General features: G+C 35.1%; 1 protein-coding gene across 1 annotated transcript in view; it reads left to right on the forward strand.

Annotated features, from left to right (window-relative positions):
* Window positions 1–1,576: 1,576 nt before the first annotated feature.
* LOC131415598 (scavenger receptor cysteine-rich type 1 protein M160-like) overlaps window positions 1,577–17,612 on the forward strand; it is a 48,283-nt gene continuing 32,247 nt past the window's right edge. Inside the window, exons 1-3 of the mRNA XM_058557424.1 lie at window positions 1,577–1,607; window positions 9,653–9,973; window positions 11,623–11,943. Coding sequence (XP_058413407.1) covers window positions 1,577–1,607; window positions 9,653–9,973; window positions 11,623–11,943 — 673 coding nt within the window. The remainder of the gene's footprint in view (window positions 1,608–9,652; window positions 9,974–11,622; window positions 11,944–17,612) is intronic.

The following is a 17,612-nucleotide window of genomic DNA, read 5'->3' on the forward strand; positions in this document are numbered from 1 at the left end:
CCTCCATTGTGTTCTTAATCTCCATCAGCACTGATTGGTTTTTCTTTATGATTTCAATCTCTTTTGTGAAGAAACTCCTAATCTCATTGAATTGTTTGTCTGTGTTGTCTCGTATTTTGTTGAGTTTTTTTATGATAGCTATTTTGAAATCTCTGTCATTTAGGTTATGGATTTCTGTGTCTTCAGGGTTGGTTTCTAGGTGCTTGTCGTTTTCCTTCTGGTCTGGTGATTTCATGTATCTTTGCATTGTGGTTCCTGTGTTGGCTTTGTTTTTCCTCATCCTGGAAATATCTGTTTGCAATTTCCACCCTCTGCCCCTGTGTGGGGGTAAAAGGCTGTGTAATCTGAGCCCCCTGTGCTCTGCCCTGGCTGTTCGCTATGATCCACCAGTTGCTTGGTCTGGTCTGGTCAGCTGAGCTGCAGGGTCCCGCTTGCCAGGCGGGGGTGGGGGGGCTCTCTCTTTTGCCCACTGGGTCCCTGGCATGTGGGGCTTCTCACTCACCCATCGTCATCCACTCTCCTGGTGTGCTCAGATGTTGATGGTACCCCATAGCAGTTCTGAGTCCTCTGTGTGGGAGTTTCCCACTGGCTGAGAGATCTGGAAGAGCTACAGCTTCCTCGAAGAGGGCAGCCCCTCCCCCCTCTCTGGGAGCCACGTGGACTGGGATTGCTGATCTGATGGGGAGGGAGAGGAGTTCTCCTTACCTCTCCTCACTTCCTCCAGGAACCAGCACGTTCCATTCTCAGATGTGCAGCAGTGTGGATATTTCCAATCTTGCCTTTTGCTGTCTAGGAGTCTGTTGTTGGTCTGTGACTGTTCCTTTTGTTGTATCTTATCGAGGGAAGAGTTTATGGGAAACCTCACTCCACCATGATGCTGACGTCACTCCTAACTACAATTTTTAATAAAAATTATATATTTACAATGTACAATATAATGATTTGATATACATAGTGAAAAGATTACTACAGTCAAGCTAATTAACATATCTACCTCTTTACCTAGTTACTTTGTGTGTGTGTAGTGAGAGTACCTGATATCTACTGCCTTAGCAAATTTTCAGTATTCATTACAGTATTATTAAATATAATCATCAAGATATATATTAGACCTCTAAACTTATTCATCCTACATAACTGCAACTTCATACCCTTCGACCAATATCTCCCCATTTCCCCAAACTCCTCGCCCCTGGTAACTACCATTCTGCTCTCTGCTTCTATGTATTTGACTTTTTAATATTCCACATATAAGTGAGATCATTCAGTTTTTTTTTCTTTCTGTGTCTGTCTTATTTCACTTAGCATAATATCCTCAAGGTTCATCCATGTTGTCATAAATGGTAGGAACCTCAAAGTTCATCCACGTTGTCATAAATCTCCTTCATTTTTAAGGCTGAATAATATTCATGTGTGTGTGTGTGTGTGTGTATATATATATATACACGTACATATATATATACCACACCCTCTTTATCCATTCATCTGTTGACAGACAATGTTGTATCCATTTCTTGCTTGTTGTGAATAATGGGATTATTCACATTATTCACTATTGTGAATAATATGATCTGCGATGAATATGGGAGTGTCAATAGCTCTTCCAGGTACTGATTTAATTTCCTTTGGATATACACCCAGAAGAGGGATTGCTGGATCATACAGTAGTTCTATTTTTAGTTTTTAGAGGAACTTCCATAATGTTTTCCATTATGGTTGTACCACTTTACAGTCCCACTAACAGAGCACAAAAGTTGCCTTTTCTCCACATCCTTGCCAATATTTGTTATCTCTTGTCTTTTTGATAATAGCCATCCAAACAGTTGTGATGTGATATTTCATTGTGGTTTTGATTTGAATTTCCCTGATAATTATTAATGTTGAACACTTTTTAATATACCCATTGGCCTTCTGTATGTCCTCTTTGTAAAAGAAGTCTATTCATGTCTTTTTCCCATTTTTCAATTGGGTTTTTTGTTGTCATTTTGCTATTGAGTTGTATAAGTTATTTATATATTTTGGATATTAACCCCTTATCAGATATATGGTTTGCAAATGGTACAAAATAATTCTCCCAATTCACAGGTTGTATTTCCACTTTGTTGATTGTTTTCTTTGCAGTGCAGAAGCTTTTTAGTTTGATGTAATCCTACTTGTTTATTTTTTTATTTTATTACCTGAAGTTTTGGTGTCATATCCAAAAAACCATTGCCAAGGTCAACGTCAAAGAAGCTTTTTTCCTTTTTTTTCTTCTAGGAGTTTCACAGTTGCAGGTCTTATATTTAAGTCTTTAATTCATTTTGAGGTGTTTTTTTGTATGGTGTAAGATAAGGGTCCAGTTTCATTCCTTTCTATGTGGATATCCATTTCTGCCAACACCACTTAAAAATGTAAATTGACTACTCTTTCCTCATTGTGTATTCTTGGCTACCTTGCTGAAACGTAGTTGTCTATGTATGTTTGGGTTTATTTCTGGGCTATCTAGTCTGTTCCATTGGTCTATATGATTGTTTTTATGCCAGTACCATATTGTTTTAGTTACTATAGCTTTGTAATATAGTTTGAAATCAAGAAGTGTGATGCCTCCAGCTTTGTTCTTCTTTCTCAAGATTGCTTTGGCTATCAGTGGTCTTATGGGTCCATACAAAGTTTAGGATTGTTTTTCTATTTCTGTGAAAAATGGCATTGGAATTTTGATAGGGATTGCATTGAATCTATAGATGGTTTTGGTTAGAATGGACATTTTAACAATATTAATTCTTCTGACCGTGAATGTGGGATATCTTTCCATTTATTTGTGTCTTCAATTTCTTTCATCAATGTTTTATAATTTTCGGTGTACAGATCTTTCACCTCCTTGGTTAAATTTATTCCTAAGTATGTTATTATTTTTGATGCTATCATAAATGGAATGTCACATATGTTTTTATAATTTCCTTTTCAGATAGATCATTGTGGAGTAAAGAAATATGATGATTTTTGCATGTTTATTTTGTTTCCTGCAACTTTACTGAATTCATCCATTAGTTCTGATAGTTTTTTGTGGAGTCTGTAGAGTTTTGTACCTGAAAGATCATGTCATCTGCAAATAGAGATTGTTTTAATTCTTCTTTTCTAATTTTGATAGCTTTTATTTATTTTTCCTGTCTAATTGATCTTGCTATACTTCCAGTACTATGTTGAATATGAGTGGCCAAGAGTGGACATCCTTGCCTTGTTCTGGATCTTAGAGGCAAAGTTTCCAGTTTTCCCCCATTGATTACAATATTAGCTGTGGACTTTTCATAAATGGCTTTTACTGTGCTAAGGAAACTTTGTTTTTACCTATTTTCTTGCAATTTTTTTTTTATCATGAGTGGAGGTTGCACTTTGTCTAATGTTTTTTTTTTCCATCTGTTGAGATAATCATGTGGTTTTTGTATTTCATTCTGTTGATGTGGTATATCACATGGATTGAGTGGCCTATGTTAAACCAACCTCGCATCCCAGGGATAAGTGCCATTTGGTCATGATATATAATCTTTTTGATGTGTTTTGAACTTGTTTGCTAGTTTTTATTGACAACTTTTGCATCTATGTTCATCAGAGCTATTGACCTGTGGTTTTCTTTCTGGTGGTGTCTTTGTGTGGTTTTGCTATTGGAGTGATGCTGGCCTCGCAAAATGAGTTTGGAAGTATTCCCTTTATTTCTATTTTTCAGAAGAATTTAAGAAGGATTTGTATTGATTCTTCTTTAAAAGTTTGGTAGAATTCAGCCATGAAGCCATCTAGTCCTGGGTGTTTCTTGTTGGGAGGTTACTGATTACCAATTCAATCCCTTAATGTTGTTGGTCTGCTCAGGCTTTCTATTTCTTCTTGATTCAGTCTTGGTAGGTTGTATATTTATAGGAATCTATCCATTTCTTCTAGATATCCAATTTGTTTGCATATAATTGTTCATAGTAATTCCTTATGATCCTTTTCGTTTCTGAGGCATCCACTGTAATGTCTCCTCTGTCATTTCTAATTTTATTTATTTAATTCTTCTCCCTTTTTTTCTGTTAGTCTAGCTGAGGGTTTGTTGATTTTGTTTATTTTTTTAAAAAGCCAGTTCTTACTTTTGTTGATATTTTCTATTGTTTTTCTATTCTCTATTTGATTTATTTCTGCTCTGATCTTTATTGTTTCCTTTCTTCTGCTAAGTTTGGTTTGAGTTTGTTCTTTTTCTAGTTCCTTGAGATATAAAGTTAGGTTATGTATTTGAGATCTTTCTTCTTTTTTAATTTAAGACTTTACCTCTATAAACTTCTCTCAGTATTTTTTTTTCTGCATTGCGTAAAGTTTGGTAAGTTGTGTTTCCATTTTTATTTGTCTTAAGATTTTTTTTAATTCCTTTTTGATTTTGTCTTTGACTCAGTGGTTGCTTAATAGTGTGTTATTTAGTTTACATGTATTTGTGAATTTTCCTGTTTTCTTATTGTTATTGATTTCTAGTATCATAACATTGTGGTTGGAAAAATTACTTGATATGATTTCTATTTTCTTAAATTTATTAAGACGCGTTTTATGACCTAAACTGTGATCTATCCTGGAGATTATTCCATGTGCACTTGAGAAGAATGTGTATTTTTCTGCTGTTAGGTTAAAAGTTTTCTATGTATAGTAAGTTAGGTACATTTAGTCTATAGTGTTGTTCAAGTCCACTGTTTCTTTATTGATTTTCTGTCTGGATGTTCTATCCTTTATTGAAAGTGGGGTATCAAAGCCTCCTACTATTATTATATTGCTGTCTATTTCTCCTTTCAGTTCTATCAATATTTGTGTTATATATTTAGGTGCTCTGATTTGGGGTGTATATTTTTACAATTGTTATATCTTTCTGTTGATTTGATCCTTTTATCATTATTTAACAACCTTTTTTTTCTAGATACAATTTTTAACTTAAAGTCTACTTTGTCTGATATAAATATAACCACTCCTGCTTTCTTTTTGTTATCATTTGCATGGAATATCTTTTTCCATCCCTTTACTTTAAGCCTATATGTGTCCTTGAATCTAAAGTGAGTTTCTTGTAGACAGCATACAATTGGATCTAAGTTTTTTATCCATTCAACCACTCTGTATCTATTTATTGGGCAGTTTAGTTCATTTACATTTAAAATAATTATTGATAGGCAAAAGTTTACTATTGATGTTTTGTTGATCATTTTCTATTTGTCTTGTAGTTCTTTTGTCCCTCTTTTTCTGTCTTGCTGTGTTTCTTTGTGTTTCTTTTTTTTTTCTTCCTGTATTGCTAGGTTTTGATTCCTTTCTCTTTTTCCTTTATGTAACTTCCATAGATATTTTCTTTGAGATTACCAAAGCACTGACATAAAATACCTTAAGTTATAACAGTCTATATTAAGCTAATATCAACTTAACTTCACCTGGACAGAAGAGCTCTCTGCTTTTACCTCTCTTCTTTCCACATTGTATGCTACTGATGTCACAATTTACATCTATTTATATTTTGTATCCATTAACATAACTCATTTACAGTTGTTTTTGATACTTTATCTTTTAATTTTTGTAGGAGAATTAAAAGTGATTTACCCACAACTGTTACAGAAATGCAATATTCTGTTTTGTCCATATATTTACCTCTACCAATGAGTTTCATCCTTTTTTAATGCTCTCATGTTACTGTTCAGCAATCTTTCATTTTAACTTGAAAAACTTCTTCCAGCATTTCTCATAAGACGGGTATGTGGTGATAAACTTTCTCAGCTTTTGTTCATCTGAGAAAGTCTTTTTCTGAAGTCCTCTTCATTTTTTGAAGGATAAGTTTACTGGGTATAATATCCTTCATTGGCACTTTGACTATATCATCCTACTCCCTTCTGGTCTCTAAAGTTTCTGCTGAAAAAGCCACAGATAGTTCTATGGGGTTCCTTTGTACATAACAAGTCAATTCTCTCTTGCTGCTCTCAAAATTCTCCCTTTGTCTTTAACTTTTGACAATTTAATTATAATGCATCTCAGTGTAGGTCTCTTTAGATTCATATTATGTGGTGTTCTTTGCCCTTCCTGCATCTAGATATCTATTTCCTACCCCAGGTTTGGGAAGTTTTCAACCATTATTTCTTTGAATAAGATTTCTGCCCCTTTCTCTCTCTCTTCTCCTTCTGGAACTCCGATAATGCATATATTGCTCCGTTCATGTTGTGCCTTAAGCTATGTTCACTCTTTTTTATTCTTTTTGCTCCTCTGATTGGGTGATTTCCAATGACTTGTCTTTGAGTTTATTGATCTTTTCTTCTGATTGATCTAGTCTGCTAGATCAATCTATAAAACTTTGCTATTGAATTTTTCAGTTCAGTTATGTATTCTTCAGGTCTATAATTTCTATTTGGTACTTTTTTATGTTCTCTATCTCTTTCTTAAAAACTCACTTTGTTCATAAATTTCTCTCCTAATCTCAGTGAGTGACTTTATGGTCCTTATTTTGAATTCTTTTTCAGATAAATCACTCATCTCTGTTTCATTAGGGTCAGTTTCTGGAAATTTATCTTGTTCTTCTTTTGGAACATACTTCCCTGCTTCTTCATTTTTCTTGACTCTACATGTTCATTTCTATGCATTAGATAAAACAGCCACCTCTCCAAGTCTTGATAGGCCAGCCTTGTATAGGAGATAAATGTCACAAGTCAACTCAGCCAGAGATTCTAGGTGCCTCTCAAACCTTTGCGCTTGTCAAACTACCATCTTTGATCTTATTTACCCCCACAGATTAGAGTGTGCTCAGTTCCATCAAAGTGCTGAAGGCAAAGGAAGTTCCCACAAGCCTGTTCAGGCTCTGGAGGACTACTAATTGCCTGCACTATCAGCTCCTAGCTACAGACTAGTTGAAAGCCCAACCTTCAGGCAGCAGCTGGGAAAGTCAGAACAGTAGACTTCAGTCTAGTCACTTTCAGGGAGAAGTAGGGAGCTAGGTAAGTTTGCCTACTGGCTCCGTGTTGAGTCAGGGAGAATATCCACTGGAAGTGCTTATACACCCGTTTAAAACAGTTTCTTTGTTGTCTTTCTTTCTGGTGGACTTGTAAATGCTTAGCCCTGTCAGTTCCCAGAGCTAGTTGATTTAGGAACCAGTCCTTTGGATGGCAGCTCTAAAAGTTGGGGTAGTGGATGTGTGGACAAGCTCCTTCTAGGGAGAAGCTGGATATTTGGTTCTATTGCTGGAGCAAGCTGTGGGGAGGAGGTGAGAGAAGTGTCCACATGCCTGTACAGGCTCCTATAGGACTACTAATTACGTACCCTGTAAACTCCCAGATATAGGCTAGTTGGAAGCCAGACCTTTGGGTGATAACAGAGAAAGTGTGCAGTCAAACCCCATCTAGAGAGAACCTTGGAACTGGGCATTTTTGCCTCCTTTATTTGCATTGAGCCCAAGTGGATAGCTGTGGGAAGTTCTCATGCACCACCCATTTAAAACTATGTCTTTGTTTTCTGTGGTCACAGAGGACTGGCATATTATATGCCCCATCAGCTTTCAGAGCTAGGTGATTTGGGAGCCAGTCCCTTGGTGGGAGTCATAAAAGTTGTGGCACTAGATGTATGGACAAGCTCCTTCTAAGAAGAAGCTAGAGACTTGGTTTTATTGCTGGACTAAGCCAGGAGGCAGAAGGTATGGGACGTGTTCACTTGCTGTTCAGTTTCCCAGAGGGCTATTAATCACTTGCCCATCAGCTCTCAAATGCAGGCTAATTAGAAACCCAACCTTTGGGCAACAGCTGGAAAAGTGTGCAGTCAAATCCATTACAGTGAGAAACTGGAATCTGAGTGTTTTTGCCTGCTTATTCTGCATTGAGCTAGGGAAGACAAACACAGGAAGTTCTTGTGGGTCTGTTTGAAATGGCCTCTTTGTTTTCTGCAATTCTGTGGGACGCATGAATGCCAAATCCCATCAGCTCTTAATGCTAGGTGATTTGTGAGCCAGTGTGTTGAGTAGCAGCCATAAAAGTTGGGGTGCTAGATGTGTGGTCCAAATCCTTCATTCCTCAGGGAGAAGGTGGGAGTTGGGTGTTCCCTTCTGATTGTAAGGCACTGTGCCACGGGTGGGGTTTATGACACAAGTGTGTCTCAGTTTTTCTTATCCATTTCAGTGTGGTATTTTCTCAGTCACCTGGTTTGTAGGAGTCTCTCAACTAGTTTCAAGATTGCTCTCAGAGTGAATTGAATCATCTATAGATGTTGATTTGTTGTATCCATGGAAGGGATATTCAGGAGCCTCCTTTTCCACCATCTTTCTGATATTCCTAACTATAATTTTAAGAGCTTTAATTAGATTTAAGAGTTATATGATCCAAGCACAGGCATTAGAATGTGTCCACAAGTGTCAACTAAAAAGAAAAGTGTCCATATACAAAGAAATAGGAAACATCAGCAGTACTAGGTACTGGTAAAGAGGGATATCAGCAAATCAAAACTTCCAGTTATCCTGGCGGATATAGTATAAATGGGACCAGACTTAATGAAGAGTCTGGTTAACTCACAATCCTCTTTCAGAGACAGTAGTGTGATATCTGGTGAGATGACTCTAGCTGAGTCATTAGGGACGGAAACTCAGAACTGGGAAGCCTTACCTGCTATATTCTCTCTATATTGGTTCTCTGTTTCTCTCTATCTCCATGTGACTGTCTCTTCCTTTCTTTCCTCTCTCTTTCTTCCTCTTTATTGCCTGTCTATCTCTCTTTTCCTCACTTACTCTTACTATCACAGTCCCTCACCATCATCATAGTCATAAAACTCATCACCATAAAGTTTTGTATTGCAAAGGCATGGTTGCTTTAATCTTCTCTTTCCTCAAATCAGTTTCCCAATTGAATTCTAATGTCTGCTACTCAAAAATTTTGCTTGCAAATAGACTTGGGTTAATGCTAACTCTACTTGGTATCATGGCTTCAATGACAAAATTATCCAAGTCATTCTCCATTTTTTCATTTGAAATTTTCAAGGCAAGGAATATGAATAGTCACTGGTCATCCAAAGGACTGATGCCTCCTGAGGTAATTGTTCCAATAGCTGTGACTAGGGAAGGTAGTGTAACTTATTACAATCATGCATGGATAACTAAATATTTTCCTGCAAGGCTTATTTTAGTATGTATTTAAAATATTTGGGGCTATAAATATCCAAAAGTATTTAATGATATAGATTTTATTGAGTAGGCTATAAATGTGAAGATTATTCTGTCAACCTTACAAGATGTTTGCAATTATTAAGTTAAATAATGTAAAATATCTTTTTCAAACATGTGAAGTATAATCCTCAAGTATAGATTATTTTGAAACTGACTAGCTGAAGTACTTTCTTGTCATCTTGCCTGTGCAAAAACAAACATTTTCTTTACTACAGTTTATATTGATGGGAATAGCATCAAAAGGAAAATTTCCTTCCTACTCTTGTCACTTTCACTTTAGAATGCAAAATGAGACCATGCTGTAAAGTGATTTTTAGTTTTCTATGGAAAAAAATCCAAGATTGTTATCTCTTCATCAAAGCTTTTTACCTCAGATTCCCTCACTTTTCCTAATAACATTTCAGACTATATTATCATTATTGGTCTCATCTACTTGTATTATTTCTGCCTTCTAATCTTTGCCACCTCTAATTTGTGTCTCTGTCTTTCCTGCAGATGGAACAGATCTGGAATTGAGGCTGACTGGTGGAGATAGTCACTGCTCTGGGAGAGTAGAGGTGAAATTCCAGGGAGAGTGGGGGACCGTGTGTGATGATGGTTGGACTACTACTGAAACAACTGTTGTGTGCAAACAGCTAGGATGTCCATTTTTTATCACCAAACTTGGTCTTGGAAATGCCATGACTGGACATGGAAAAATTTGGCTTGATGATGTTTCCTGTTATGGGGATGAATCAGCTCTCTGGGAGTGCCAGCACAAGGAATGGGGAAGCCATGACTGTAGTCATAGAGAGGATGTTGGCATAAGCTGTTATGGTAAGTCTAACCAGAGTAAGAAGGTAAGGTAAGGTAAGACCTATCCTCAGGGAGCCTCTTCTGGAAGCTGGAGATATCTATTCAGACACTAATAGTGTCTCTGTGGGAGAAGTAGAGAGGTATATTCTACTCTTTTCTTTGTTCCAAAGAAATGTCTAATTATTGTTCTTCTTTTGTAACTAAAACTGAGTTTAGATAGAAATGAAAAAGAGGGAGAGAGAGAGAAAGAGCATATGCACTGCAGTTACCAATGTAATATCTGCCTTATAAAATCTTATTCCCTCTTAATTGAATAAATTTCAACTTAGAATTTTCACCTTGTCCATACTCTTTATCTTGCTGCTGTTCATAATTTAATTTTTATATTTTAATATATGCATTTCTTTGTTTGAAATAATATATGTAAAGTTTTTAGTACATCTCTAGAACTGAAAATATGAGCTCTTGTATCCCTTCCTTCTTTTCTGCTCCACTCCCACTTACGTGCTCCCATTAAATTATAAGTGCTATTAGGACAGAAAAAGTAGGTCTTAATTTATTTTTATTTGTATTATTCTTTAGCTTTATGCAGAAAATATAATTCTAGGAAATAGTACACTGCTGACTTTAGCTGAATTTAATTGTTACAGCCTTGAAATTTCACTTTTGGGTCAAATCCAGGAGACAAACACAATTACTTGAAAATCTTGGGTAGTGGCACTTTCAAACTCAGTATATGATTTTTTGTTTTACACACTCTTGTGTTCTCTGATAAGTTGTATATAAAGAGCAAGATCCAATAATTCATTCTTTTATTTAGCATGTACTGACTGCCTATTTTATAAAATACGAGTCTTTGATATCATACAGCAACTGCAGTATTTGATGAGGTTTGAGCATAGAGTTGTTTTCATTTTTAATTTAATTTCATTCAACACTAATTTAATGCTTAATATATGTTTAATACTATGTGTGCTAGAAATGAAGAAATATCAGTCACATTCATTCATTAAGGAAATAAACAGATAGTTGAAGAAAAATAAACCATGAATAAGCATATTGCATTATTTAAATAGACACTAAGTAAGTTGTCAGAGTTATAAGTTAGTTCATAGTTATGAACACAGGCATGATGAGACCTTAATAATGTTCCACGATTCAAAAATCTGTCAGGGTCATTACACTGCTTTCTCTTTGGCTCAACAATTATGCCACCATTTTGGTTACCACATACTATAGTGGAGTAACTTAATTTTCAAATTTAAATTAAATGTTATTTCAAGTAATCTAGGCTAAATTTAAGTAATCTTTTGGTTAGTCATTTTATAAATTACATGCATAACCTTAGGAATAGCTTTGATTTAAGTGTCTTTTCTCATGTGCTGGATACACTGAAAGAAAAAGTATTTGTGAAGAACAAGATATAGAATAAAATCAAAACAATAAAGATCAGGATAACGATTGGATTTTCATCCTAGGTTGTTTCTTTGCCTGTGTATTCGTGTTTTGGAAAAAGTCTCATATACTGCCCCCTTTAAATATTTTTAATAGATTTCTTTTTATTCTTGGTAACTTCATTGGTAACAGGAGTATCTTCTAAGTATCTTTTTGATTTCATTTCAGACTCAACTTGGGCCCATTTCTGACATGTCTGTTTGCCTTTCTTATAGGTAAAGACACCCTGGATTTGAGGCTGGTGGATGGAAGCAGCCTCTGTTCAGGGAGAGTGGAGGTGAAATTCCAAGAACAGTGGGGCACCGTATGTGATGATGGTTGGGACTTGAATGTTGCTGCTGTGGTGTGCAGGCAACTGGGATGTCCATCTGCTTTCTTTTTTCCTGGAATTGTTAATAGCCCTGCTACATCTAGCCCCATTTGGCTGGATAATATTTCCTGTAGTGGGAATGAGTCAGCACTCTGGGACTGTGGTCACCGTGAATGGGGGATACATGACTGCAGTCATAATGAGGACGCCACATTGACTTGTTCTGGTAAGAGCCCAAGACATCAGGTGGAAGAAAGGAACAACTTGTTTAGGAAGAATATGTATGGAAGGAGAAAGGCCAATTATTTCCTGGAGAAGAATTTTCTCTAGTTATAAGAAACTTTTGTTACTCCCAAAATTACTCTATTTTGGATTTATCCTAAATGCTTTTTCAAAACTGCTCTTCCTAACAAATCCAAAGTACCTTTCTAGTTTTAATATTTCTTCATCATTTTGCGGCATTCCACATGCTGATCAGTCCCTTCTCCTCAAAGCCTTTTTCAAGGTACTTCTTGACACAATATTGTAGTTTTCACTTCTTTCTCTATGGTCACTCATTATTAGTCTTGTTTTACCACTTTTCTATTCTTTCCAACTACCAAAACTTGGATTTCATCAGCACTAGGTCCCTGATCATCCCACTTTAAAGTCTCTCCCTCAGCAATCACATCTACTTTTATAGCTTCAGCTTAACGCATCTCAATTAAAATTCTTTTGGCCAGATGCCTTTTTAAGAGTTCTAGATAGGTATATCCATTTGCCCATGAAATGTCCAAAACGTGCCTGAATCTTAACGTTTCCAAAAGTAAATTATTCTTCCTTTACTCATCCTCTAATCTTCCTAAGCTCAGTAAATAACATTATCTCCCACTCGATTCCTCAAGTCAGAAATCTAGGGGGTCATCTTTAAGTCCTTTTTTCCCTATTAATACCCTACAATCATTACATCACCAGACTGAAATGATATATTTAGAATTGCAGAAAGCTAAAAAGTTCTTTAATTTCTATTTTTCTGTCTTCCATATGTTGGTGGATTTCTTACACAAAGTAGATAAAATCTGAAAGAAGTGAAAGTCTTGAAGTAGTTCAAAGTCAGGGAGAATACTTAGAACTGACTATTAGGTCTTTAGAATTCTCTATTCTCTCTTCTAGAAACATCTATAGACTTGCAACTCTGATGAGTGCTTTGAAAGAAAGGAACAGAGTATTATAAGATTACTTAATAAGATGACTGACTTAGTGTGGGCATTCAGAATTGGCTTCACTGAGTCCTGAAGTAGGAGAAGCAACATTTCAGGGAAGAGCATTTCAGGCAAAGGGAAGAACATAGTGCTCCTAAAATGAGAAAGAACTTGGTGGCTTCCAAGAATAGAAAGAACACTGTTGTGGCTAGAGCTTAATGAGCAAGGTGAATGATAGTTGATGAGGCTGAGGGCTGGAGCCAGAGACAGGGAGCTTTGTTAAGAGTTTTAGACCTTATCCTAAATGCCGAGGATATTCTTGGAAGAGTTTTATACAGATAATTATTTCTGATAAGATTTGATTATTAAAATATGTGGCCTGACTGAATGGAGAGTAGCTTGATGGGAGCCAAGCTTGGATGCAAAGAAGCAGGTTAAGACGCTCCTGACGGAGTCCAGATAAAAGATCATGGTGGTTTGGACTAGGGCTATAATAGTAAGATCACAGTAAATAGATGGGTTTGAGATAAATTTACAATGTAGAATTGACAGCACCATGAAATGTGGGTATAAAGATGAAGGAGAAAGAAGAGTAAGAATTCTTCCCAAATTTCTTATGTATGCAATCAGATGGCTAGTGGTACCATTTACAAGAAAGATGATTTCTGTGTTAGAACATTTCTTAGGTACTTGGGAAATATATAGGTAGATATTCCCACCGGGAATTCTCAGAAGAAAGGTCTGAACTAGAGATATAAATTTGGTACTTGTCAGCATATCAATAGTGCTTGAGATCTTTATAACTGATAAATTGTTGGGAAGTTTTAAAGGAATTGAGATAGATATATTTTTGTGGTTTACAAAGTCACTATGAAGGCAAATTCCAAGGAAATTCATAAAATGTTTTTAATAATTGCAACATTGTCTACCTAGGTGAACATTTTGTTTTGATTTTTAAATGCCATAATGTTTCCTAAAAATTCTACCATTTAACCCAGAATGTCTTTTAATTGTCAAATAGTTAAAAAGTATATTTCTCCTCAGGACAAAATGAGGAAGTTCAAAGTGCCAGAATACTATTTCAAATGATGATAATACCTTTATTTTACATATTTTACATATTTTTCCTGTTTATTAAACTTTGCTAAACATATATCTTCTGATTATGTTTAATAATTTTGGCATACAACACAATATTTTATATATAATCAAATTTTTAAAATTATGCTTTTGTAGAAGAAATGCAGAATATAATTTATTATTCATATTTTACTTTGAGTCCATATGCCTGGGGACTCAATGATTTGACTGGATTGTTTAAATTTGCAATCATAATTCATTCACTTCTTCCAGCTACCTGTGATCTATGAAAGGAATATCAGCAGCAGAATTAGCAATTGTTGATTTTATATTTTTACTACATTTAAGTGACCTCAAATGTCCCCAAAAATGTGAAATAGTATATCAAACTCTTGCCAAAATTTTGAGAGATGAGCTACTCCACTCAGATAGGTATATTATTCAGGCCCTATTCATTACTAAATTTGTAATAGAATGACATATAAACAAAGTTCCAAATTATTATTTTGCAGTTAGAAATATAACTACCAAGTACACCAGAATGTTTTTGATGGCTGGTGAGAATATACACTCTAGGAAAATTGATACACAAATTTATTACATAATTGTATAATATGTCGAGTGAGAATTAACTAAGAGAAGCAAGGGAAGTAAGTTTTGATTAATGATTAACCATTATCATTAGATATAGACAATCTGAAACATCTACAACTTGGAAACATACCTGCCTGGATGGAATGAACTGTCGTGCATGCTGAACAAGATTCACACTTGCCAAGTCTGACATTGTCAAATTCTTGCTACCTGGCTTGCCTTTATCTTGACACCAGACTAATAATATACTTTTTTCTGTGATCTCCATCTTTTTAGTAAAAAACAAGCATACTCTTTAAATTCTCCATATAATGTGCAATATTATTTTTCTTTTATACCATAATTTAGCCTTTCCTTTTTGAGACTACAACCATATCATTGTGATTAGAGTTTGAATGTTTATAAAATATTTTAATTATGCATATACAAATGATTAAGCTTTTATTCCTTTTATTAATTTTTAATTATTAATAATTCCTTTATTAACCTTTTATTAATTTTCCATTAAAAAATGGAAGTTTTACTATTTCCGTTTCAAATGGCTCTTTATGGAAAGCTTACTTCAACCTTATTTTTCTCCATTGTGAGGGTCATATCATGGAAAGTTTTTAAATTACTTTTGTAATCTTGGTACCCTGTAAAATACAGCATATGAGGGCATACCACAGATATCCCCTCAAATCCATTTCCTGGAGGGGTCTATTTTCTTCCCATGTACAATAAATCTAAAAAGTTTCAGCCAAAAGATCTATGTGGCCTTAAGTGAGTGAATACATCATTTGTTTGAATTCTCTTTGTTCTGCAGCTGAAAGAACAGCTGTTTCTAGTAAAACGAATTGAGAGGACAATATTTTAACATTAGAGCCAATGAGTCCTATGAGTCAAGAAGATATATCCTATGGAAATAAGTAAATGAAAGATGTGTTCAGATCCAGGAAGCCTGATTCTCCTTAATCTCATTTATGACCTAGACTTGTGTCTCTTTTGCAGATGGAAAGGATGTGTAGTTAAAGATGGTGAGTGGAAGTAAAAAATGTAAAGGATTGGTAAATATCAAAGTCCAGGATCAGAGATAAACTGTCTGTCATCAGAACTGGGATGTTAATAATGTTTCTACTGTGCGTAATCAGCTGGATTAACCCTCTGTCATCAAGATAAATTTTCATCCTAAGGGTGTTTCATCCAAGAGAATCAGGATTTATCATATATCCTGCTTTTGAAATGAGTCAGCTCTCTGGGAATGCAAACACCACGGATGGGAATAATAATTGTAATCATAATTTGGCTGCTGGGGTGATCCGTTCTGGTAATACTTTCAGCCCATGGAAACCAATAAAAGGAAATATGTGTTCAAATTTATCATAATTATCTATTCTTTGAAAAAGAAAACTAGCAATATCACCTTTAAGAATTATCTCAGAATTTTAGGCTAGTCTGATTTCCTTTTAGTGTCTTGAACATATTGTTCCATATTATATGGCTTTCATTTTTTCTGTTGAAAAGTAAGCTGTCATTATTGAATTTTCATTGAAGGTAATCTGTCTTTTTACGTCTCTGGATGCTTTCAAAGTTTTTTCTGTCTTTAGTTTCCAGTAATTGTACCATTATGTGCCTAGAAATTGTTTTGTTGTTGTTGTTGTGATTGTCATTCTTGTTGTTGTTCTGCTTGAAGTTCAATGGTGCCTCTTGAATTTTTGGCTGTATTTGGAAAGTCGTCTTCATTTTTGGAAAATTCTTAACGATTGTATTTTCAAACATTTCTTCCGCTGAATTCTCTATCTTCTCACTTTCTGGGACTCCAATTACACATATATTAGGTCTTCTTATTCCATCCCATATGCCTCTTGAGGTATTTTTTCTGTGTTTTCTATACTTTTGACTCTTTCTTTCTGTGTGTACTCTACAGTACACCAATGCTTTCTTTTTCTGTGATAAACTCATCTATTGTTAAACTCATTTATTGTGTTCTTAAGTTAGCGATTGTATTTTTCTATTCTAGACTCTCTATTGTGTTCCTTTTATAGTTTTTATTTCTCTGCCAAAATTTCCAGTCATGCCTTTTGTTTTGTTAGACATATTAAGGATGGTCAAGTAAAGTATGTTTCTGGTAATTCAATTACACATATTTCCTGTTGATCTGTGTCTTTTGCTTCTCTTGGTTTTCAATTTTATCTTCTCATATATTTATTATTTCTCAGACAGTCATATACATGGTTTATGAAAAATTATAAAGACAATTAGAGGTCTACGATAATCTTAAGTTTTTGGCAGAAGGCAATCTCAGAAAACCTTAATCCAATCACAGAGAACAATTGAATCTAGGCTTAAGTTCCCACAGAGGCCAGTCTGTTCCTACTCCTTACTCCTAGGTACCCGTTGGGATACCTTCCTAAAGTCTGTGGGTTTACTGAGGTTTCCCCTTCTTGGTGGGTTCTGAACTCTGCATATTGGATTTAGGCAGATTTTACATAAATGGGTATATAAAGATAAAACTGGCCTTATGAGGGAATTTTGTATATACTTAAAAGTATTTACAAATGATATATATTTGAAAGAAAAACATAGATTTCTTTCTTATGTCTACTGAAGAACCACATTTTGAGTTAATATTCCTTATCTAACTCTATGACTATAGAGTCATAGACTATCTTTCTAAAATATGTGATGCTACGATAATTCCTTCTTGGGAAAATACAAATTCCAACTGTAGGCTTATAAACGTACACTATGGCTTCAAAATAACATCTGTTTTTGAATATGCTATGATAATCCCATCATCCACAGAAGTCATAGACACATGCAGTAGCAGTGAGAAGTATGGTCCTTCTTTATTCATTTTTTTTTTTTTTTACCTTTGGATGACTGATAGGATGCCATTTCCTTAACCAACTCTGGGATTAAGAAAATATAATCTAATTTATTTAACTGAGATAAATGGGGACAAAAAGCAATTGGAGAGAGAGGATGTATTCTTGGACAATGTAGGCAAAGACTGAGAGAAGACCAGGAGATGAAATTCTTCTACTGAATAATTAGAAAT

The sequence above is a fragment of the Diceros bicornis genome, chromosome 17, assembly GCF_020826845.1.
Source record: "Diceros bicornis minor isolate mBicDic1 chromosome 17, mDicBic1.mat.cur, whole genome shotgun sequence".
NCBI classification, from domain to species: domain Eukaryota; kingdom Metazoa; phylum Chordata; class Mammalia; order Perissodactyla; family Rhinocerotidae; genus Diceros; species Diceros bicornis.